A 25,904-nucleotide genomic window follows, 5' to 3' on the forward strand; every position below is an offset into this window, starting at 1 on the left:
CTCAAATTCTCTGTCACTTAACCAAGTTTTCAAATCATATTATTCTGACTTATATAAATCTGAATCTCTTTCGGATGATTCAGTAATGTCAGCATTCTTTAATGAGCTGGAGTTTCCAACAGTTGACCACGCATTGGCACAGGAGCTTGAGTCTCCTCTGACTTTGGATGAAATCCGAGAGGCCATTAAAACTATGCAAACTAACAAGGCATCAGGCCCGGATGGATTTGCGTTCGAGTTTTTCAAAAAATTTGAGAAAAAGCTTGGGCCTCTCCTTCTGGCAGTTTTTGAGGAGTCGCTGGGGGTTGGGTCACTGCCACAGTCTATGACACAAGCTTCAATATCTTTGTTATTGAAAAAAGACAAGGCCCCTACATATTGTGCTTCCTACAGGCCTCTGTCGCTATTAAATACAGACGTTAAAATTTTAGCTAAAGCTCTGGCTCTACGTTTGGAAGCTGTTCTCCCCAATATAATATATCTTCAGCTCAAAATGGCTTCATTAAAGGGCGACAGCTTTTCTTTAACATACGAACACTTCTTAATGTTATTTTCACAAAGGGATCAATCCGTTCTCGTCTCTTTGGATGCTGAAAAGGCATTTGATAGAGTGGAATGGAATTATTTATTCAATGTGTTGTATAAATTCGCATTCAAGGACAGTTTCATATCCTGGATAAAATTGTTATACTCCTCTCCTAAAGCTAGCGTGTGTACTAACCGGGTCAGGTCAGATTTTTTCACTCTGTTTCGTGGAACAGCTGTCCTGTCTCCTCTACTTTTTGCACTTGCTACAGAGCCCCTCTCCATTGCATTGAACTCTCTTGATTCATCCCGGGGAATTTCCTGTATGGGTTCCGAAATTGAATTATCCTTATATGCGGATGATTTATTGCTATATGTCACAGATCCAGAGAGTTGTTTTCATTCCATCCTGGCAATGCTTAACAGATGTAGCTCATTTTCTGGATACAAACTGAATTTGCAGAAAAGCGAATGCTTCCCGATTAACCCAGCAGCAAGGTCTCTTTCACAGGCCTCCACACCCTTTAAATTTTCTCCTTCTGGTTTCAAGTATCTTGGTGTAAATATAACTCGTTCTTTTCCCTCCCTCTTTGATGCTAACTACTCCCTGCTCATGGATAAGCTTAAGTTGGACTTTCAAAGATGAAGAGCTCTCCCCTTGACATTAATAGCAAATCAATGTAATTAAAACGAATGTATTACCTCGCTTTCTTTTTCTATTCCAGACTATCCCACTATTTTTACCTAAAAAATTTTTCAAAGCGCTCGACCAGTTAATTGCATAATTTATTTGGGATGGAAATCCCCCCCCCAGGGTCAGAAAACCTGTGTTTTGAAAATTTTGTTTCTGATGGTGGTCTTTCCCTTCCAAGCTTTTTATTTTGCTACTGGGCAACAAATATTCAAAAATTGCTTTATTGGTTTCAGGCTACTGGGCGGGGTTGGTGGGAGTTGGAGTCTCGTTCCTGTCCCACTTCCTCCCTACTCGTATTACTTACCTCTCCGCTACCAATTAGATATGTTAATCATTCCTCCAACCCCCTGGTAATCGCTACTCTTCAAATTTGGGGTCAATTTAGGCAATATTTTAAATTCTTAGCTCCATCCTATAGGATGCCTATATTGAATAATCATTTATTTCCCCCGAGTTTACATGATGCTGCATTCAGAATCTGGCATGATAAAGGTATTAGATCCCTCAGGGATCTGTATAAAAATGGTATTCTTTCCAGCTTTGTTCAATTAGTTTCAGAGTTACGGACTGCCCTCTTCACATATGTTCAGATATTTTCAAATAAGGCATTTTGTTTCCTCTCAGTTTCAAACCCACACTTGCCCCCCCCACCGATCAGCCTTGGGATGATCTGTTGAATTTAAATTACAGTTCTAAAGGTCTTGTTTCCAAAATATACTTCCATATTATGGCTTTGGACAATCACTCCAATGATAAGGTCAAAAGCACTTGGGAACAGGAGCTGGGTATTACATTTTCTCAGCAGTGTTGGGATGAAGCCTTAAGACAAATTTGCACCTGCGCACCCTGTGCAAATCTCCAGTTTATACAGTTTAAGGTTTTGCATAGAGTTCACTGATCTAAATCTCAATTGGCGAGGTTTTACCCCAATTCGTTTAGTGATCGCTGTGACAAATGCGGCGCCTCACCATGCAACCTAAGTCACATGTTTTTTCTCTGCCCATCATTATTTAATTTTTGGTCCCGTTATTTTGGCACCATGTCTCAAGTTTTTTAGATTGCTCCCTGTCCCTTTATTGCTATCTTTGGCCTAACAACTGGATTCCGCTCCCTGTCCCGACTTCAACTGACTGTCCTCGCCTTCACATCCTTATTGGCAAGACATCGGATTCTATTAGCATGGAAATCACCAATCCCACCATCTTTTTCGTTGGGTCTCCAAGATGTCTTACATTTTCTAAGATTAGAGAAAATAAGGTTTACTGTCAGAGGTAATACTACAGCATTTTATTTAAAATGGAATCCATTTCTAGATTATTTTAATGTACTTCCATTTATGCCGACTGGTTAGTACCCCCCCCACCCCCGTGTGTGTGTTTGTGTAATGTTTGTCTGTTTTTTGTTAGTCTTTGTTTGGTTGAGAATAAACATAAAACTGAGGATTACATTCTTCTAATTTTACAAATGTTGCAGCTCTATGTATGTGTTTTGCACAATTCTGTATGGGATTTGTTGAATGTGATATTTGATATTACTTCTCAATAAAAATAAAAAAAAAATTAAATGTTCACAATTTTCCTGGAACCTTTAGCAGCATTGACTGATTAGAACGGACTCAAGAATTATGGTAGTGAAAGGAGGGGAGAAAGAACATAAATTAATGTTAGGTGCATTACAGCTCCATACCACCTTTGGTTTGCACTGGAGAGGAGAGGAATGAAGGTCAGTAGAGACAAGACGGAATACATGTGTGTGTGAATGAGAGGGAGGCAGGTGGAAAGGTGAAGATGCAAGGAGTAGAGGTCGTAAAGGTGGATGACTTCAAATATCTTGGGTCAACCATCCAGAGCAACGGACAGTGTAGAAAAGAGGTGAAGAAGAGGGTGCAGGCAGGATGGAGTGGGTGGAGACAGGTGTCAGGGCTGATGTGTGACAGAAGGATAGCAGCAAGAGTGAAAGGGAAGGTTTACAAGAAAGTAGTGCGTCCTGCTATGATGTATGGTTTGGAGACTGGCTCTGTCTAATCACAGGAGGCTGAGCTGGAGGTGGCGGAGATGAAGATGCTGAGATTTTCATTGGGAGTGACAAGGCTGTACAAGATTAGAAATGAGCAGATCAGAGGGACAGTGAAGGTGGAGCAGTTTGGAGATAAAGCCAGAGAGGCCAGGTTGAGATGGTTTGGACATGTGTTGAGGAGGAATAGTGGATATATTGGGCAAAGAATATTGGAGATGGAGCTGCTGGGTAGAAGGAGAAGAGGTAGACCTCAGAGAAGGTTTATGGATGTAGTGAAGGTGGACATGGAGATGGTTGGTGTGAAAGTAGAGGAGGCAATGGATAGGGCAAGATGGAGGCAGATGATCCGCTGTAGCGACCCCTAAAGGGAGCAGCCGAAAGAAGAAGAAAGATACAATTATATGCAACTGTCTGGATATAAAATAAACTGGACCAAACCTGATGCCATACCAGTATCTAAGATATGCCATCCACACAGTGTCGCACTGAAGTATTTGGGAGTAAAATTGAGTAGAACCGTGGTAGAAGTAATGTTGTTAAATTATGAACCCTTGTTGGACAAGATAAATGTCAATTTGGATAAATGGAAAAGGCTGCAGCTATCCCTTTGGGGTCAAGTAAATATTATTAAGATGGTGGTTGCTCCCCAGTTTAACTACATTTCTATGATGATTCCTGTGAATATTCCAGAATTTGTCTTTAAGCAGTATGACAAAACTATCCATCCACTATCTATCCACTATTAAAGATTTTCTTTGGGAGGGCAAGAGGCCCAGAATTAGAATGAGTAAAACATGTGCCTCTAGAGAGAGGGGTGGCCGCAGTCTGCCGGATGTGAGGATGTATAATTTATCCTTTGAAATAACCAGGTTGGCTAAACATTGGTGCCAGGTTGATTCCGGGTTAGATTGGGTAAATATAAAGCAAAGCCTGGCCTCACCGTTCCATGCCTTGGACATCCTCTCTCAGCACACAGTGAGGCAGGTGGACTCCAGTCTCATACTGTCTCACTCAAAATATGTTTGGACAAAAATTCATAAAGTATTTAAAATATCAAATCTCAGGCAACCATATGCCTCACTTTGGCATAATCCTGAAATACGAATTGGAAAACAAACAGTGTATTGGAAACAATGGCAATCTAAAGGGGTCAATATTGTTAGTGACCTGTATGAAAATGTATTTATGTCAAAATATCAAGAAGTATAACTGTGGAGACAGCAGGAATGTTTGGAAATACAGATAAGGCACTGTATTCAGGATAAATTCCATACCAGAGAAAGTAACCCTGTGATTGAATATTTAAATCTGCAACATGAATCTCACAAAGCATCTATATTCTATAAGGACTTCTAATCTGTTAACTAGTGATACATGTGGGAATCCCAAAACAATATGGCAGAAAGATTTAGGTTGTACTATTGATGACTATGTATAGTTGAGAGTTCTGTCAAGTGTAGGCAGAAATATTAGACAGGTTAAAAGAAAATTCATTCAATAAAATTTTTTACACAGGTACTACTGGACTATTTATATAATAGGAATAGCTGATAATGATTTGTGCTGGAAATGTCATACACAGACGGGTACCTTTTTTCATATGATCTGGCAGTGCTCAGTTACATATCCATTTTGGGGTAAAATTCTGGAAATGTTGAAAAATTTACATTACCTCAGCAACTCCAGCTTTACCTTTTTGTGGATAGAACAGAAATTGTTAACGTAACAGTGATTTTAATTAATTTAATGTAATAAAAGTGGTAATAATTACAGCCACCAGGGTAATATTGCGTAAATGGAAGAGCCCTAAAACTTCTCATATAAAAGAGTGGATTGACAAAATGATTGAAATTGCATTTTATGAAGTTATGTTGAGAAGAGCTAATGGCTAAGGGAGAGGTAAGAACCAATGGGAGGAATTTTGGTATCACATGCAACTGAACTGAGCATGCAAAGGACCTTGTATTGTAATTTGTTGTCCTTTTGTCTCTTTCTTTTGATTTTGCAATGAATGGCTACTTTACAAATTGTACATGCGAGCCGTACTGTACCTGTTGTTATATGTCATTAATAAAAAGAATACAAAAGAATAGAAAAGTGCAAACCACAAAGTTCTTGCAGGTTTCTTGAAAGGAACTCAAGCCTATCTGCTGTTTCAGGCTTGAAAAACGCCATTTGAAAGGTAAAGGCCTCAGCAGACTTCTTGCAGAGATGATGTGCCGTAATTGTGGAGAAAACGAGCAACCGCAGATCACAAACTGGGCGAACTCCGCAGACGAAAGCGCTACGTGACAGACCCTCTGATTGGTCGGTAAAGAAACAGATTGGTTGATAAAGAGGTGTGCCATTAAAAAAAAAAAAAAGATGGACAACTTTGAGGAGCTTTGGTAGACAAACATTTCACTGAGAAACATGCATTTGTTAAATAAACAATGAATACCTCCTAAGTGTAAAATGTCAAGTCTGTTATTCGATAATATAACTAGTACCAAAACGATACAGGTTATCTTATATTTAGGTTCATAAGAGGATGAGGTTAAAGTTGGCTTTCTATTCACCTGCTTCTTGTTTGAATTTCCCCATTCCATCTTAAATGGAGGCGGTATTCTGAACTCCGAAGTGGCCATAGTTGGAATCGTTTTCCAGCAGCCGTGAAATTAATCAAAAAACATCATAGTCACGTGTAGCATTCGCGACAGACAACACCAAAACGCAGAAAGTATGCAAGCTCATAAACTTACAAAGGCATTTTCAACTTCGCACAACCCTCGAATTTCGTTTGGCAAGAAGTATGCCAAGACCTTAACAAAGTTCACAGCCGCACTGAAAACACGTTCATTTTCATTGTGTTGTTTCACTCATTGCTCCCATTCCATTGGGTGTTTGTGTCATAAGTGCTGGAATAAATTTGTCGTACTGCTACATTTGGTTACAACTTGCACTTTACATGCATTTGTTCAACATCTTACTTTTCAAATCCGTACCACAGGAACTGATGTTTTCACTTTCTTTAGTACAAGCTCTCTCCTCCGTGATGTGCCACCTCCTCCATCTTGTTTGTGAGTTTTTTTCCTGCCACACGTGGCTGAGGTTGGCACACAGACCTGTGAGAAGCGGAGTTTTTTTTTGTACGTCTTGAAAATTTTAATTTTTTTTGTTTTGTCACATTTCTAACATTGTGCAAAAATGTTAATTTAAATGAACAGAATTAATTGTGAAAATATCCCAGTACTAGTCATAATTTAGTAAGGAAAAGATTATTTTTCTGGTGATGAGTGCTAGGCTATCCTGTTACAAATGCTAAACAAATGGCCAACAACAGTGCTAAACTGTTTAGTTTTTCAACAATGTCAACTTGGTACAAACAGCAAACATTAGCTGGCTCAGTAAGTCAGTGATGGATCACAGTGCTTTACTGCCATCACTCCTACCACATCCATGTTTTCCAGCTAGTAGACTACTGGATTTCTCTATTTTAGTTTGAGGGGTGAACCGCATTATATCTAACACCAAACAAACGGAGTCCTCCTTTTAGCTATGTTTAAACTGAAAGCAGTGCTTTTGTGTCTTGTTTGATCTACAGTATCATCAATTTGCCGTGTTGTACGAGCGACGGGGCGCTGATGAAGTTAGGCAGCTGCTAAAAACAGCTAGCCTGGAAATGTAGCACTCTCACATTGCTTCACATCTTCCTCAGTTTACTTTCATTTAAATCAGGGCTGTAACAAACATGAACGCACTTCTTTCTTTCACTTTCGTTGCTTAGGAATGCGCTAATACTAAAATATGACTGTCCGAGCACTGTAAAAGCTTGTTAGGATATACAGAAAGAGGTGAGTTCATTACAGTTATGCCACTTATCTCGTCACTCACACTTGGTCACAGGAGAACAGACCGCCAATCGCTGCACTCAAGCAGGGAATGTATAACTCCACGTTTCAGCCATTACTAAAGACTCAGTTCACTTGTTGCCGCCTCCATCTCGATTCATGTCTAAAAACTCCTAAGTGCACCCTCTCCTGGCGACAGCCGTAGAAAACGCTGCCAGGGCTTTCACCCCTTTTGAGAATGATGTATTGTAACCAAAACTTATCAAACTTTTCTCATTGCTCTATCGAGGAAAAGTTATATCGCACTTATTTTATCGCAATTATCGTTTTATTGCCCAGCTCTATTCATTAGTGTTTTGAAAAGCTTCCGGCTGTATTATTGGTTGACTTAGTGTAGTTGTTAACGCCTCTGCCCTCCGAGCTGCACGCTGGGTTTTAATCTCTGGGCAAGCACCTTACACAATACCAGTAAGAGTCCTTGGGCAGGCACAGCAACCTGTTGCTTTGGTGATTTTGGTTTCGCGCCAAGCTTGTGCCACTGGCTTATATTCTCATTTGACTCAATTTTGTTTACTGATTGTGTCTTAGCTCTTTGAAGCTTCGGAAAATCTGCTAAGCTTTCTAGCCCTAACTAGGTTTGTTGAGCTGTGTTAACATTACCTTCTCTTGACTCACCCTTGAGTGCAAGCGGAATAATGCTGGTGTTATTTAATTGTGTGCCTCTACAGAAGATCTGTTGTTTAGAAGTGGTTAAAAATGTTCTGTTTGAACTCTATAGTTGAGAATTTAGGGAAAATATACACTGTGACTAGGAAGTGGATTCTCTAGATTTGTGTGTGTGTGTGTGTGTGTGTGTGTGTGTGTGTGTGTGTGTGTGTGTGTGTGTGTGTGTGGGACAGCCTCCTTGAACATGTGTATGCACAAAGCACCCTTCCTGCACCAATGGTGTTATGCAATCCTGTGGTCCCAAGGCCTGGTTTAGGTAGCAATTGTGACTGAACTCTTCAGTGTCAAGCAGGGTCTTAAAATGATAGACATGAACATCAGTGTTTCTGATGCACATGTAGGGGAAAAACATTTCAGAAAATGGACTACAAAAAAAAAAAATACCATAAGCACTATATGTTCAGGACCTGGAGTGGCTGCTGCATTCTATTGTGCTGCCTTGTTTGGATCAAATAAAGTGTGTATATGTGAAACTTCCAGACAGTAGAAAAGTAAAAATGTCTACAGAATAATAAGATATAGACACAAGCAATCCAAGGGTTGAGGCATGTATCCATTTAAGGCCTTAAGCAGTTTGTTCTAATGAGACGTAACAAAGCCTAAAGCAGGTTCTCCCTTATTCACAGATAAAAGATGGGGAGTAAACAGAAGACAATTTTAGTTCATCAAGCTTTCATTTGCTGCAATACTTAACAATTCTTCCAAATTCCTCTGTGTGCAAACATAGGTTCTAAATTCTAACATGATTCATGCTAGTCGTTTAACCTTTGTATTAGATGCAACAGATTTTTATTAAAGAATATTATTATTCTTCTTTCGGCTGCTCCCTTTAGGGGTCGCCACAGCGGATCATCTGCATCCATCCTGCCCTATCCACTGCCTCCTCTACTTTTACACCAAATTAAAGAATATTATTAATGAGTATTATTATGCCTGATGAGTGGAGAAGTAGTGTACTGGTCCCCATTTTTAAGAACAAGGGTGATGTGCAGAGCTGCAGTAACTACAGAGGTATAAAGATGATGAGCCACACCATGAAGGTATGGGAAAGAGTTGTTGAAGCAAGGCTAAGGCGAGAGGTTCAGATCAGTGAACAGCAGTTTGGTTTCATGCCCAGAAAGAGTACCACAGATGCAATTTTTGCGTTGAGAGTGTTGGTAGAGAAGTACAGAGAAGGTCAGAAATAGCTACATTGTGTCTTTGTGGATCTAGAGAAGGCATATGATAGGGTGCCAAGAGAGGAACTGTGGTACTGTATGAGGAAGTCAGGTGTAGCTGAAAAGTATGTTAGGGTGGTGCAGGACATGTATGAGGATAGTGAGACAGTGGTGAGGTGTGCAGTTGGAGTGACAAATGGTTTCAAGGTGAAGGTAGGGTTACATCAGATTTGAGCCCTTTCTTGTTTGCAATGGTGATGGAAAGGTTGACAGATGAGGTCAGGCAGGAGGCTCCATGGACCATGATGTTTGCAGATGATATTGTAATCTGTGGTGAGAGTAAAGAGGAGGTGGAAGGAATCTGGAAAGGTGGAGGTTTGCACTGGAGAGAAGAGGAATGAAGGTCAGTAGAGACAAGACGGAATACATGTGTGTGAATGAGAGGGAGGCAGGTGGAAAGGTGAAGATGCAAGGAGTAGAGGTCGTAAAGGTGGATGACTTCAAATATCTTGGGTCAACCATCCAGAGCAACAGACAGTGTAGAAAAGAGGTGAAGAAGAGGGTGCAGGCAGGATGGAGTGGGTGGAGACGGGTGTCAGGGCTGATGTGTGACAGAAGGATAGCAGCAAGAGTGAAAGGGAAGGTTTACAAGAAAGTAGTGCGTCCTGCTATGATGTATGGTTTAGAGACTGTGGCGCTGTTTAAAAGACAGGAGGCTGAGCTGGAGGTGGCAGAGATGAAGATGCTGAGATTTTTGTTGGGAGAGACAAGGATGGACAAGATTAGAAATGAGCAGATCAGAGGGACAGTGAAGGTGATGCAGTTTGGAGATAAAGCCAGAGAGGCCAGGTTGAGATGGTTTGGACATGTGTTGAGGAGGAATAGTGGATATATTGGGATAGAATGTTGGAGATGGAGCTGCCGGTTAGAAGGAGAAGAGGTAGGCCTCAGAGAAGGTTTATGGATGTAGTGAAGTTGGACATGGAGATGGTTGATGTGAAAGTAGAGGAGGCAATGGATAGGGCAGATGATCCGCTGTGGCAACCCCTAAAGGGACCAGCCGAAAGAAGAAGAAGTAGAAGATTAATGAGTATTATTATAATTCTTACAGAATAAAATGATATGGTGCAGTTTGTGATAGTTGTTTTAGCTTGTTTAGCTAAGTTAGAAGTTGTTTAGGTTTTAGTTTTGAGCCATTTGATATGTACACCCAGTTGACTAGAGATTTGAGGTGAAAATAAAAACACTATGAATAATCTAGTACACTCATATTTTGCTAGAAAATTGTACATGAAAATTAGCTACCTTGATGATTGAGCTAGTGATAGTTGCCCGGCTTGCTAACCAATATCCAGCATAATTAGATATATCAACTTACCAACCAGTCAACAAGCAACCCAAGAATATCTGGGAGGAAGAGGAAGGGGGTCTGGTGTCAAGGGAGAGTGAAGTTGTTTTTGCCTCAGGTGGAACAAGGCAGATAAAACATCAAAATATGCACAACTTTTGGCCCTGGTCATAGAACACCATTTGTTTTTTAAACTATAAACCTTTGCAGGCCCTTTTTGTATTAAATATTGTTCAGTTGAGTTGTTCTGTTTATATGCCATACATATTTTTTTACATAGAAAAGCTGTCATTTAGAAGTTTGAAATCACTTGTCATATTAATAATGGTTATGCAATAAAAACATATATTGTACAATGAGACAACAAAATGAAAACAGATGGTTAATGCCCAGTTTAAATTATTTTGGAGACAACAAGGTTAAATGGATAAAAATAAAATACAAAACTAAAAATTAAACATTTTTCGAGTAATACCTTGTCACAAAATTATGACTTCAGATATGAGGTTTTCTGGTTAGTAATTTTATAGTAAACCTATTGAAACCTTGTACCATAGAGTAATTTTTACATGTATTTGCAATAATATTGCATGTATATATCATTGAAAACATTGACTCAAGACTTTTGAACATGTACTCTATATTTTGCATGATAACATGGAAGATATTTTGACACCAATAAATTTATGTCCTAGGGGGATTTCGTAATTTGCACACTATTGTATTTGGTGCCTGTAAGAATGCACTTGAAGTTGATTTGGGCTACCTCATCATTACTGCTGCACGCAGGTAAGAAATTATTTACAGTATATACATTTTTCTTTTTGCAAATTCCACAGTGGCATTTTCTTTGAATTTCTTTGTACTCCAGGCTGCATGAAGTTCGAATCCAGCCTTCATTAACCAAAGATGGGGTGTTTTCAGCACTGAAGATGGCTGAACTTGAGTTTCCTCAGTTTGAGACTTTGCACTTGGGATATGTTGATGAATTCTTACTGCAGTGTAAGTATAAAATAGCCTAGGGTATGAAGGTATTATACCTATTGTATAAATTGTGCAGGTGCACTCAGGGATCATTTAAAATCAATTTAAAAGAAAAACATAATGAAGGGTGCACTGTATACACTTAAGTTCTAACATAGTTGGACTAATCAAGCAGTGTGATTTTTTTAAAAAAAAATTTCTTTCTTTCTTTCTCAGCATGATTGTCAAAGTTATTTGATGAGATTCTGTAGGTTTCAGTATTTAATCAGTGTGTCCTAGCCCTCTTGTCAACATCAGTGGTGGCAGTTTATGTGTGGAACAGTTTTATCTACTTGCTGTGGTAATCAAAAGTGACTATTGCTGTTGGGAAAAGGCCCCATCAAGTCCATCACCCCCAACGAATGAACTTGCTCTATTACTTGTCTGACTGACGAATATTTTTGATATTCTTGGCTTGTGCTGCTTGATTGTGATTGTCATGAATACAGTGAACAATAATATCAGATATCACTGTGATTTCCAGTTCTCTATATTCAACAGCCTCTGGAAAGTTGTCATTTGTCCTAAATGGCCAATCATTGGATTGCAAGAGCTGCTGGAATTATTAACTGAAATCTGTCCATTCTGTGGCCTAGGCATGCTGCAGTATAAAAAAGCCACGATAAGTGATAAAGCGAGTGTCATTTGAATTTGGGACGGACTTTTTAGTTGCCTTATAAGGGCAGTTGTGCTAAAACATCATTCTGACCTTCACCTATTTCCGCGCAACTCCATGGCAGGTGTAACCAGGAGGCACTGGCTTGCCATATTTGCAGTTGCTTTACTGTCTGCCACACCATGGGACAAGCATGTTCACACCACATTACACTGGTCTTTTCGAAATCTGAGCTTAAACTGTCCCCTGAAGAGGTATTACTCATCTGGAGGGATGGATGGCTTGGGTTGACATACTAGCCAGACAGTCTTTCTCTGATTTTGGAGGCAGCTCCCTTGGCTTTGTGCAGCAGCTATAACCCATATATACCTTTGTTGTGGTCTCTTGTGCTGGTGCTGCAGCACTTTCTAATGCATCCTTAACATCTTCACTCTTATTTTGGCACTCATGTAAATTTTTACATAGCTCTTTTTTTAAGTAGGACTGAGTGCTTGGAAAATAACAAAGAAGTAATTGAATGTCTTTTATTTAATGTGAAACCAGGAGCTTTTGCTTTTACTTTGTTGTTTGTCATTTTGTCAGAAATGTCAGAAATGTGAAATCAAAAAATCTGACCTTATCTGCAGTTCTGCAGTTTCTTAGATGTTTGTCTGGGTTCTTTTGTGACTTCATGGATGATTGGTTGCTGTGCTCTTGGTGGAATTTTGGTAGGCTGGTCTCGTCTGATAAGGTTCACAACTGTACCAAATTTTCCCAGTTTGGAAAATGGCTCTCAGAACCATTGAAATAGCTTTGTAACTCTTTTCAGACATATGTATTTCAGTAACCAATCTTATTTCTCGACGAATTTCTTTACATTATGGCACTGTTTGCAGCTTGTTGAGACCTTTTTATGGCCATTGATGTTCAGTCAGGGGTGGTCATCTCACGCTCTTCGGAAGTCAACAATCAAGTCCTCTTTGTACGCTAACTCATCGTTCTTGCTGATCAGACCCACCACAGTCGTGTTATCAGCAAACTTGATGATGTGGTTTGAGCTGTACTTTGCTTTACAGTCATGAGTCAGCAGAGTGAACGGCAGTTCGGGAAAGCTAGGACCCAAGGGAGAAGTGTTCAGGCCCAGCAGGCTGAACTGAAGTCTGTGAACAGCAGTCTGACGTAGGTGTTTTTATTGTCCAGGTGGGTGAGAGCCAGGTGTGGTGGAGATGGCATCATCTGTTGAGCGGTTATGGCAATATGCAAATTGCAGTGGTGGTGGACTTGAAGCCCATTGGAACGACTGCAGTGCTCAGAGAGATGTTGAATATGTCCATGAGAACATCAGCTAGCTGTTCAGCGCGTTCTCTGAGCACCCTGCCAGGTATGCTGTCAGATCTTGGGGCTTTTCATGGGCTGAATCTGTGTAGAGTTCTCTGCACATCAGCAGTGAACAGACACAGTATCTGTTCGTTTGGAGGAGGTATGGTCTTCCTCGCCCTCATGCGGTTCAGTGCTCAAACTCAGCATAGAAGTTATTCTGGAATAGTATAGAATTAGCATAGAATAGTATAGAATAGCATAGAAGTGCATCTGGAAGGGAGGCATCACTGTCACAAGTAGTGGAGGTTTCTTGTAGTTGGTGATGCAACATGCATTGTGTGTCAGCATTGTCTTGAAAATGTTCATAGGATTTTTTTGTGTAGGCACGCTTTGCCTGTCTGATGGCCTGGGAAAGGTTGGCTTGCTCTTCTGATGCCTGCCTTATCCCCTGACTTGAAGGCCTTCATCACAGATCCTCAGCAGCATGCACACTTCTGCAGTAATCCATGGCTTCTTGTTGGGGTGTGTTGTGATGAGTTTGGAGAAAGAAACATCATCAATGCACTTGCTGATGTAGCCAGTGAAGCTCCCTGGTGGTCAAAACGGTCCAGGTGAGCCAAAGGAGATGGAGCTCTGTTGACTCTAGCAGCTCTGGTGGCTCCCATGTGGCGACTCAGGCGAGCGTCCCTTAGGGGCTCAAATAAAGGGAGAGAGATTGATTAGAGAGAGAGAGAGAAGGACTGATAGGTAAATATTGCATCTTGTCATAAGATTTAGTGCTCATAACTCCTGGAGAATAATCCTATGATCTCTTTGATGTTCCAAAATGATTCATCAGAAGTAGGGGAAGACAGTAATCAGCTTTTGGAGAAGGAGAGAGAACAAATTGTAAGTTATGTCAGTTTATGGAGAGATGTTAGAGAGTAATAGTGCAATAGAGCAGTTTTGAGTCTAGTTTTAAATGTAGAGAAAGTGGGTCCTGAACAAAGGTCAGGAGATGATTCCACAACTTCAGGGCTACATAGGAAAATGCTTGACCACCTGCTTTGCTTTATCTAATTCTAAGAACTGTCAGAAACATGTTATTTTGTGAGTAGAGTGTACGCGTGGTGTGTATGACAGAATGTGGATAGGCCATTTAATGATTTATACAATATAAGAAGTATATTGTACTCTACACGAAATTTAACAGGTAGCCAGTGTAATGATGACAGGATTGGGGATGTATGGTCAATCTTTTTGGTCCTTGTAAGGACTCTAACAACTGCATTCTGGACCAGTTGGAGCTTATTTTGTAATGTATTGGAGTCCAGCCTGGAGGTTATAAAGGCATGCACCAGCTTTTCTACATCCTTTAGTGATAAAATATTACATATTATAGAGATGTTATGCAAATGAAAGAATGCGGTTCTAATGATGTTGCAAACGTGTGGATCAAAAGATCGAAGATGACTCCTTGACTTTTTTCTTCTTTTTTTTTTTTTAAACAGTAGTTCTTTCTTACAGTGAGTTGAGATCTCTCTGTGGGTCCAAGGATTAGGACATCAGTTTTGTTTGGATTAAGAAGAACGAAATTGTTGGTCATCCAGTTTTTGATATTTTTAACACATTCTTCAAGTTGATTTTGATTCAGAGCCTTATTTGATTAGGGTCAAGGCAAAATTCGAAAGACCAAGAAAACTTGCAGTTAGAACTGTTTGTACGCTGCCATAAAGGCAAAGCAAAACCCCCATATGTGAGCAACAGACCTGCTGAAAGGTTTAGCTGACACAAGAGACAACATCTGAAGTATGCAAAATATCTAAGTAAGCCAGAGACATTCTGGAAATTGTCCTCTGGACTCATAAAGTAATGGGACTTTTTTTGTCCAGTGACCAAAGGGCTATTTTTAGAGAAAAGGAGCAGCATTTAGCGAAAACCTTGCCAATGGTTTGGCATAGAGGTGGATCAATTGTTCCAGGGTTTCTGAACCTGTGGCCCACAGATCACCAGTGGGCCATGAAGCGCCTTCTAGCGGTCCGTGGGTCTATACTTGGGGAGACCATCGTTCATAGTGGCCTGGTAGAGATGTATAAATAAAGCATCACGTTCGCAGGCTAATTAAATGTCATCAGGTTGAGACAACGCAGCCGCAGGTTTTTTCTTTAGTTTGCTCTGTATCAGATACCAGTCCGGCAAAACCTGCAGGTCTTGGTCCACTTCCAACTGAACCCTGTTCAGTTTACTGCTGGAGGGATGCATTTTATGATCAAACGAGGGAATTCATCAGTAGAGCCAGCTTTCCTCTTCTTCTGGCAGAATGTCAGCGGTTTACTGTAAGCATATAATCTGCCTGTTTTAACCTCTTACTCTTTACAGACTCTTTACAGCTTGCAAAAAGTTAAAAAAACAACAGACGAATCTTAAAACAATAGCAAAGATCTGCGTTTGATTTCAGGCCAAGTGTCAGTGTCCAGAGTTAAACTCAAATCGATAAACTACTGACAAAGATGCAGATGTCATGTAAGGATTATTATTTTTATTTCTATTTCAGATGAGGCGCTAAAATCCTCAAAACTAAAGAGACCCAAAAGTTACTCCTTTTTTATAACACTTTTTCTTTTTTTTTTTTCTTCAAAATTTGGGTTCCTGTAGTTGAAGTAAAATCAACAATATGATTTTTCAGGTGCTAATTCAAAGGTTTTTAGTGTGAGCAATTAGGGCAAAGTAAACACAAAAAAATTTGATTGTAGTTATTTTGTGGTCTGCTATGCTTCACAGTTACAAACAGCTGGGCGTTGGGGTGGAAAAGGCTGAGAACCCCTTAATTATTCTCTGGGGTTATGTGGCAGCCAGTGGCACAAGAAACACAGGTAGACATTTGTGAAATGGCCCTCGCAGTCCTGTGACTGTGAGGAACATCATTGGATATCTGTGGATAGAAGTAGATCTATGCATGCTATGTATGCAAGACAGCTCAAGAATATCACAGAACTAGAAGCATTCAGCAAGGCAGAATGGGTTAAAATTTTGAAAACAAACTCCAGACTGGCTACATTTTTTTCCCCCAAGTTGTAATATCTACAGTATGTCCGTCATCTGACATCTTATTAAGTACTAACTTAGTAGGTTGTCCAAACTTTTGCACATGCCACAATATCTTTCTTTCTGTTTAACTTAATCAAATTTGCCAAAAGTGGTACATTGTAAAATAGTCTTCACGTCTTTTTACTTTACAAATGCTGCACAATTTAATTTGACCAGGGGTGTCCAAACATTTGCATATAACTGTATCTATGCCTTTACATTTTCTGCTCCATTAAAAATGAATAACAACTGCAAGCCCTGACATTTTTATCTTTTATAATGCTTTGAAAACAATGTGATTTTGAAACGTCACATTCACTTTGCCATCTGTCTTCTTCTGGTGAGTACTTTTTTAAAAGCTTGTGCTAAAAACAATTGTAATTACAGTAGCTAATTTTCCTTGTGTAATTGTCCTTTCATGTGTAAAAAGGGGAGGGCATGGCGTCTGTTCCTCCTTTTACAGTAACTGCTATTAATGCAATAAAGATCATAGTCCCTGGGCTTCAGAAGTTTGTCTCATGAAAGGACTGTGCCCAGACCTGGGAAAGCAGCATACATTTTTCTCCTTTGCAAAATAGAGATAATGATCTCAGTAACTGTACTTTGAATTGTTAATCCGGTTGTTTCACAAACTTGTTTTAAATTAATGTATAGTGTGTGATTCTTGGATAGGTAAAATCACTGCTTGTATAAAAGAATGCTTATATAGACAGAACAGAATGTTATTGCAGACAGCTCAAGTCAGCCTCTTATTTGTTTTGTTTTTTGTTTCATAGGTAAGTTGAGTCATACAGAGTTAGTGAAATATGGTCTTGCTGACGTAATAGAGAATCCAGGAATCATCACTGACATTGGAATGAAGACTGTTAATGAAGTGTTTACCTCCATCAAATATCTAGTTATCTACAACTGCCCGCATCTTCACAACCCAAACAACTGGATCACAGGTATTAATTTATTTTTCTATTTTATAACAGTGATTTAATAGTTAAAATTTAGTTTTGTGCCACCTTGCCAGAGAAAGGCTTTATAGCCTATCTTTATTTTGTCTTGTAGATTGATTTGAAACATTTAACTTTCCTACTAATACAAAATATAAATTCTCCAATATCTTTTTCCTGTCAAAATTGAAAACAAGGATGTGCAAAGTAGCAGCAATACAATATAACAAAACTAAATCTATTTTCCTTTAATCAAGTAAATTAAAAAATCAATCTAAATAAATTAAGTAATAATTTATTTACATTTTATTAGTTTTTTTTTTTTTAATTGCAGTCTGTGCTTTGTGCATTCTACACCAGAGGTTTGCAGCCCAAATGTTAAGTAGAGCCTTTTCAACAAAAATCAGACCACCTTGGAAGCCAAAAATATGTTTTATGTCCATTTTACCCTCTTGGTTGTAGATATGTCTTAGTATGTGCTAATGTACAAGTATAGACTAAAAAATATATCAACAAAAATGCAGACGTACTTGGCTCTGCTTTAAACTTTAGCTCAGTCGTAGCGTCCTTTCTCACATATCCACCAAGAAACTTTTCCACAAAGCGGAATAACTTCTATAACTAAATGTTTGACTTTTTACGAAGTTGAAGTCAGCTTCACGTTCACCAGTTTAAATGGTGTAATATAACCACTACATCCTTCTCCAAATAATAGATGCTTTTCTTGAATATTTCCCTTTGCTGTTTCATTAGTTGCAAGCTAGGTGAGACTATTATTTGTGTTCCTGTGTGACCAGCAGTGTGCGCTCCAACCTTCAGGGTTAAAGGGTGAATTAGCCGATATAGGCTACATTAACTACAGGCAAAGGCATCAAACCAGTAGATTGTTCCCTAAAACCATGACAGATAGCTTCTAATTATCTGTGCAACAAGTCTGTATTCGATATAAGCTGATACCTGATTTCTTAGATGCACTGAATTCCGAATAAATAAAGTGGTTTTCTTTGAACATTGTCCAAGTTTCATTGAGCTTGACATAAAGGTCGCAGACTATATCACCTGTTAGCCAGGGCTTGTTGCAGTGGTCCTAAACCCCTACGTTTTGCAACCGGTGTGACATCTGATTCATTTTCCCCCTCAAATTTACATTCCCCCACGCACACTCACTAATCAGAAGTCAGAGGCAAGCAACACTGTGAAAAAAAAGTTCAAGACAGGCTGTATGAACGAAATGTTAACACAGTCAGTAACAATGGCCATTTAACGGTAACCTTTCCTGAACCTTTTCACTTTCCGTAGTTCAAGTGTTGCTTGCCATTGATGTCTTTTCAGTCAGTGCACATGCATGAGAGTTTGATTTGTATAGGGAAATGTGAATCGGATGCAACACTGGCAGTTTTATGGAGATTTGCAAGAATCTTCACTTAATCGGTCCTTCAGGTTACCTACTCATATGTTGAACATTACCAATAAATATGCTATCATAACATCTTTATTACAAACTAAACTCAGCGTAATTGGGTTATTTCCAGTTCAGACATATCAGGCATCACAGCCTTGTGTGGCAGTGCTGGGGGTATTTAGCTCAGCCGGTAAATGTAGTTATCTCCTCGATCTACGTTCCTATGCTTTTTCATGTTTGAGTGCGGCATGGGTAGGGAGTTGCCAGGGGGTGGTAAAGTTGGTTGACTGATTTGCGTACTGTGACGCGTCATCATTCTTTGGTACAATGACACGTCATTCGCGTCTATAGCAGAGTTGAACCAGATGTTGACCACAATAAAAGTATTATTTTTACAGTTTGGAAAGCTATGTTCACATTTCAAGCAACGCTGATGTTCCAGCCAGCGTGTCCTGGGTCTTCCCCGGGGTCTCATCCCCGGTGGACTTGCCTGTGACATCTCCCATGGGAGGCGTCCAGGAGGCATCCTAACAAGATCCCCGAACCACCTCAACTGGCTCCTCTCGACGTGGAGAAGCAGCGGCTCTACTTTGAGTCCCTCCCGGATGACCGAACTTCTCACCCTATCTCTAAGGGAGAGTCCAGCCACCCTGCGGAGGAAACTCATTTCGGCCGCTTGTACTCGTGATCTCGTTCTTTCGGTCATTACCCAAAGCTCATGACCATAGGTGAGGGTGGGAACATAGATCGACCAGTAAATCGAGAGCCGACCCAGAGAGGGCTCTCCACCCTTTCCCGCGTGAGAACCATGGCCTCGGATTTGGAGGTACTGATCCTCATCCCGGCCGCTTCACACTCGGCTGCAAACTGATCCAGTGAAAGCTGAAGTTCACGGCCTGATGTCCCCAATAGGACCACATCATCTGCAAACAGCAGCGATGTGACCCTGAGGTCACCAAACCGGACACCCTCCATCCCCTGACTGCGCCTAGAAATTCTATCCATAAAAATTATGAATAGAATCTGTGACAAAGGGCAGCCCTGACAGAGTCCAACTCTCACTGGGAACAAGTCTGACTTACTGCCGGCCATGCGAACCAAACTCCTGCTTTGTTTGTACAGGGCCTGAATGGCTCGTAGCAAAGAGCCATGTACCCCGTACTCCCGAAGCACCTCCCACAGAATACCCCGGGGAACACAGTCGAATGCCTTCTCCAAATCCACAAAGCACATGTGGACTGGTTGGGCAAACTCCCATGAACCCTCCAGAATCCTGAAGAGGGTAAAGAGTTGGTCCAGTGTTCCACGACCAAGGCAGAACCCGCACTGCTCCTCCTGAATCCGAGGTTCGACTATAAGCCGGACTCTCTTCTCCAGTACCCCTGCATAGACCTTACCAGGTAGGCTGAGGAGTGTGATTCCCCTGTAGTTGGAACACACCCTTTAAAAAGAGGCACCACCACCCCAGTCTGCCAATCCAGTGGCACCACCCCCGACATCCATGCAATTTTGAAAAGGCGTGTCAGCCAAGACAGCCCCACAACATCCAGTGCCTTGAGGAACTCGGGACGGATCTCATCCACCCCTGGAGCCCTGCCGCCAAGGAGCTTTTTAACTACCTTAGCGACTTCGGCCTCAGTAATGGACAAGCCTATTCCCATGTCGCCAGACTCTGCCTCCTCACTGGAGAACGTGTTGGTGGGATTGAGAAGGTCCTCAAAGTATTCCTTCCACCGCCCAACGACGTCTTCAGTCGAAGTCAGCAGCACACCATCTCCACTATATACAGTGCTAGTGGCACACTGCTTTCCCCTTCTGAGTCGCCTGACGGTTTGCCAGAATCTTTTCGGAGCTGACTTAAAATCACTTTCCAAGGCCTCACCGAACTCTTCCCACACCCGGGTTTTTGCCTTGGCAACGACGGAAGCCGCAGATCGCTTGGCCTGTCGATACCTGCCAGCTGCCTCTGGTGTCCTACAGGCCAACCATGCCCTGTAGGACTCCCTCTTCAGCTTGACGGCATCTCTCACCTGGGGTGTCCACCACCAGGTTTGAGGATTACCGCCCCGGCAGGCACCAACTACCTTGCGACCACAGCTACAGTCAGCCGCTTCAACAATGGAGGAGCGGAACATGGCCCATTCTGAGTCAATGTCCCTCACCTCCCCCGATATCTGGTCAAAGTTCTGACGGAGGTGTGAGTTGAAGATCAATCTGACAGGTTCTTCTGCCAGACGTTCCCAGCAAACCCTCACTATACGTTTGGGTTTGCCTGGTCTGACCGGCATCTTCCGCCATCCACCTGATCCAACTCACCACCAGGTGGTGATCAGTTGACAGCTCAGCTCCTCTCTTTACCCGAGTGTCCAATACACATGGCCTGATGCTAAAAGCTGATGTTGTTTTTTTATTATTATTACAGAGCAGTGCATTTCAGTTGTTAATAAAAAAAAATTCTGAGGGTGTAGTTGCTCTTTAATCGTTGCACCCTGCTTGTTTTTAGTTCAGCATCCATGATTGTATATGGGTGCATTAGTGCAATTGGCATGGGTGACTTGCATATCTGTGAAGGCTACATTAATGCTAAACAGTATATACATTTTCTTAAGAGAAGGCCTTGCACTGCCAAACCACATTTTGTGCATATTACTGCAGTATGTTTCCTTAGTAGTGTATATACTTAACTGGCTTATCTGCAGTCCAGATCTGTCCCCCATTGAAAACATTTGTTTGGATTATGAAACTAAAAATCTGGCAAAGGAGACCTAGACCTGTTGAGCAGCTAAATCATATATCAATCAAAAATGGGAAAACATTTCAGTTTTAAAACTACAGCAGTTGGTCTCCTCCCCAACTGCTTACGGAGTGTTTTTATAAGAAGAGGTGACGTAGCACAGTGACGCAGTAACTTCTTTTTAAAATGTGTTGCTGCCATAAAATTCAAGAAGTGCTAACATTGTAGCCTGCACATATCAGTTCAACTAAGCTATTGTTGCTTATGAATATCATGTTTTAAAATCATAAATCTGTATGCTTAAAAAAATTGTTTATACTGTATATTGCATCTTGGAATCCTATTCGAAATTAAATCAGTGTGTACCTAGAGTAAAGGCTGCCAATGTTGGCCCTAGAGTACCCCCTTCCCGGTGTGTTTAATGTTTTCTCGGCTCTAAAACACCTGATACAGCTAATCACATAATTAATAAGGTCTTTCTGGGTTGAAGTGAATGCATTACTGCAGGGGAAACACAGAAATGTGCAGGCCAGGGAGTTTTCCAGGATCAGGATTGGGAACCTGTGGCCTAGAGATTTTTACCTTTTTTCTTTCTAATTTCTTACAGGCTGCACCATGTATATAATGACCATGTCTGATAGCTTGACAAATCCCTTCATGCTTCTTCATACTGTATCATAATTTATTTTAGTGGTAAAAGGTTGCCATTTACACATGGATGTTTACATTTGATCTTCAAAATGCTGTCTTCAGTGCCCATTTGCCTGCAAGTTTGTTAACTAAAATTGTTATTCTTTTAGATCATTCTCGCTGGAGCAGATTGGTGGATCTCACACTAGTGCGCTGTCATGCAGTTAAACTTGAGTCCTTCAGCCAATTTATTGAAATGCTGCCCAATCTAGAGTTCATCTCCTTAGACCAGATGTTCCGTGAGCCCCCCAAGGTAAATTTGGCATGTTTACTTACCTTAATTTAGATCCAAGTGTACTTGCTTATAATTCCAAAACCAATACTAAGACCGGTTCTCTCTTGTGTTAACCACATTATCCGGTTAAAGCCTGGGAAGGCCTGTGCAAAATAACTAAATGTAAGATGTAAAAAAAAGTGTAAAAAATGCTGTATATTATCACATGCTGTCACGATTGTAAATTGCACACTGTGAATAAAAGTTTATCTTTTTCAGGGTTGTGCTCGTGTTGGTCTGAGTGCAGGCACTGGTATTGGTGTATCCTCTGCTCTGGTTAGCAACCAGAATCCTAACAACGGCAATGACAACAATAACAATCACCAGAACAATGACGCCAATATTCCTCCACATAATCGTGACAATGTTGATATGCCACCCCACAGAGTTGAGGGTATGCTATACTTTTAATATTTGTAAAAGTCATAACGTGCTTTTTTGAAGGAAGTCTTAAACTGATGTGTGGATTTTATGTAGAGATCCCTGATGTAGATGGCATGGCGGTGGAGAATATTGAGGCTGAGCCTCAGGCAATGGCTGCCAGTCCAGAGGGGCAGGCTCTGGTCTGTCAGGCATCAAATCCAGGAGAGGATGACGAAGAGCAGGCAGGTATGGGACCTAAAATGACCATTGTTGCTTCATGATTAAAATTATCTTTTGTTGATTAACTTTTGATTTTCTCTTCCAGGACCCAGTGGTGTGCAGCCCACAATGAAGAAAATTCCTGTTGTTGTGTCTGATTCTGACAGTGAGGATGAGGAGGGTCCAGTCAGGATCCAGGGAGCATTTCATTCCCAGCAGTATCCTGAGAGAGACGGGCAGAAAAAAAGTGGTACTGAAGAAGAATCAGTTACAACAGGTAATTGTATCAGTGATCCAGTTAAAAACAGTACAAATGTTAGACTGTCACTGTTCCAAATGATTTTCTATTTTAACAGGCAAAGGGAAAACCCCACTTCGTCGACGGGGGGCTCAGTGTCCCAGCTGTGAGAAAGGCTGCCAGGTAACTAGTGAGCAGATCAAAGCAGACATGAAAGCAGCCAGTGAAACAGCAGATAGTAGTAGAGACAGAAATAGTGGGGCTGCTGGCCACACCACAGGTGGTTGTGTGTGCTCCATCCGCTGGAGAGAGGAGTCAGTAAACCCAGAGAGACGAGGAGGCTCAGGAGGTCGGCAGGAAGGCACAATGAGAACATGTTGCACATGCAGCAGGTCTCACTCAGGCTCTCAGAGAAGCAGTCGCACCACCCTCAGCCATTCATCTGATGGAGAAAGCAGCAGATCAACTTACCATTACCCTGAGCAGAGAGCCCAGACAGAACAGTCGGAGATCAGGCACAACACTGCTCCCAGTAGCAGTCTGAGCTCCACTGAGGGGTGTAGAGACAACTCTGTAGGCCTTCAAGGTGAAGTGAGGCCTCCACAAAGAACATCAAGGGACATGTTTTCCAGACGGCCAGTCACCCGTGCTTGCAGCAGGCAGTGCTCTGTTCCCCTTGTGTCAGAGTCAGGTAAGGACTGGAGAATCAAAACATCAAACAGCAGAAAGCTATCACTTTTAACACTGAATGCTTTTAAAAGGAAAGGTGGTGCAGTGTCCCAACGTTTTTAGAACATGTTGCAGTCATCAAATTTAGTATAAGCATTTTAATACAAAAAACATTTATTTGCGCCAACCAACCACCTACTTTGTATCCACTGTTTTTGTCCATTTTATTAGCTCCACTTACTATAAAGTATTTCTACTACTTTAACTTTAATGGTTGTAGTGCATTATAAAGTATGACTAGTGTATTCACCACATTTCCATGCAGAGCTTTCCAAAAGTAAGCCACGGGTTGCAGTGAAACGGAAACGTACAGCAGATAAGTCCACTAGCACAAGTGACCCAGTGACCGAGGATGACCATGTACAGGTGGGCTCGCTGCACAAATGCTACAGAAACTATAGCATTTAATTTACTGAAAAGCTTAATTAACTTTTGTTTCTAGGTGCTTGCCCTAAAGTCCAAAAACCTAGTGGGAATTACACTCACAAACTGTGGCATCACAGACCTGGTACTGAAGGACTGCCCTAAAATGATGTTTGTTCATGGTAAGCAGTGATTCAAAGCCACATGGCCAAAAATGATATTTTCTCATTACCTCTCTGTAGTTGTGTGAGGTGTCAATTTTTTTAGTTGTGTGCTGGATCTACAAGGGTAATTTAGTGAACAAGGAAGTTATAGCCATTATTTTTGCAAACTAAATCATCATACACTTGCCTCAAATTCTGTCAAGTCATTAAGTAATCTCTAGGGGACATCCTTTTTTGGCTTTTTACATTGTGTGGCATACTGTTATTTATCACGAATACGCAGATAAATTTAGGTTTTAAGGTGACCAATTTTAAAATTTTTAGATGCATGTTGCGTTTTTATTTTTTTTGATATTATGATGTTATGCAATAGGGCTGTAGTCAAGACCACCTTTGAGTCCAAGACAAGTCCGAGACCATGGCTAGTTGAGACAGAGTCAAGAAGAAATATAAAGGGGGCCAAGTTAAAGTCAAGACATACAGTGCATATACGTAAATTTGCAAAACATTCAAGCAAACTTTTTTTCACTTTGTCATTATGGGGTATTGTGTGTAGAATTTTGAGGGTAAAAATGAATTTAATCCATTTTGGAATAAGGCTGTAATATAACAACGTAGAAAAAGTGAAACACTGTGAATACTTTCTGGATACACTGTAATGCAATTGAGAAGGAGACAGCATTGACTCAGACTCCAAAAAAAAAAACTAAACTAGTTTAAGACTAAAATCCAAACAAATGAGTCCCCTTGTGGATTAAGTCTTTATATATATATATATATATATATATATATATATATATATATATATATATATATATATATATATATATATATATATATATAATATTTTTTTTTTTTTTTTGAGCAGTTTCACATAAAAAATTACATACCAGCATTATGTCATAAGACACAATTCAAATGTCACTGAACAACCTTAGTTTTTCTTTTTGTTTTAAACATAACCCCAATTCACTTACTCACACAAACACGCACAAACACACACACACATACCCACACAGCAGGACAAAAACATAGAAGAGGGAGGAAAGAAAAGGGGAAAAATAAAAATAAATAAATAACAATAATAATAAATAATAATAATAATAAAAAGGGGGGGGGGTGTCATGGAGGGAAAATTATTCTGATGGCAAAGATTTCAGTGAATCAAAATATGACAAGAAGGGATTCCACTTATCGTAAAATTTTTAAATTTGTCCCCTCAAAGTAAATCTAACTTTCTCCAATTTAAGAGATGAGTCATGTCACGGAGCCACATTGAAATCGAGGGAGGTTTAGAGGACTTCCATAGCAAAAGAATACAGCGTCTCGCTATTAATGATGAAAAACCTATAACATCTGACTGAGCCTGTGAAATTGTAGGCAATCCTGAGGAAAGACCAAATATTGCTATGAGTGGACAGACAATGATACTGACACCAATAACTTAAGACATTATCTCCGAGTAATCTGACCAAAATTTTGAAATA

General features: G+C 40.5%; 1 protein-coding gene across 3 annotated transcripts in view; it reads left to right on the forward strand.

Annotated features, from left to right (window-relative positions):
* The window catches only part of fbxo38 (F-box protein 38), a 62,783-nt gene that overhangs the window by 14,864 nt on the left and 22,015 nt on the right, over positions 1-25,904 (forward strand). For all 3 annotated transcript variants that reach the window (XM_017713402.2, XM_017713403.2, XM_017713405.2), the window contains 10 exons: positions 10,992-11,085; positions 11,168-11,298; positions 17,077-17,247; positions 22,178-22,320; positions 22,561-22,735; positions 22,819-22,950; positions 23,030-23,200; positions 23,280-23,852; positions 24,156-24,256; positions 24,333-24,435. In XM_017713402.2, coding sequence (XP_017568891.1) covers positions 10,992-11,085; positions 11,168-11,298; positions 17,077-17,247; positions 22,178-22,320; positions 22,561-22,735; positions 22,819-22,950; positions 23,030-23,200; positions 23,280-23,852; positions 24,156-24,256; positions 24,333-24,435 — 1,794 coding nt within the window. The remainder of the gene's footprint in view (positions 1-10,991; positions 11,086-11,167; positions 11,299-17,076; positions 17,248-22,177; positions 22,321-22,560; positions 22,736-22,818; positions 22,951-23,029; positions 23,201-23,279; positions 23,853-24,155; positions 24,257-24,332; positions 24,436-25,904) is intronic.

Source organism: Pygocentrus nattereri, chromosome 8, assembly GCF_015220715.1.
Source record: "Pygocentrus nattereri isolate fPygNat1 chromosome 8, fPygNat1.pri, whole genome shotgun sequence".
In the NCBI taxonomy this organism is placed as follows: domain Eukaryota; kingdom Metazoa; phylum Chordata; class Actinopteri; order Characiformes; family Serrasalmidae; genus Pygocentrus; species Pygocentrus nattereri.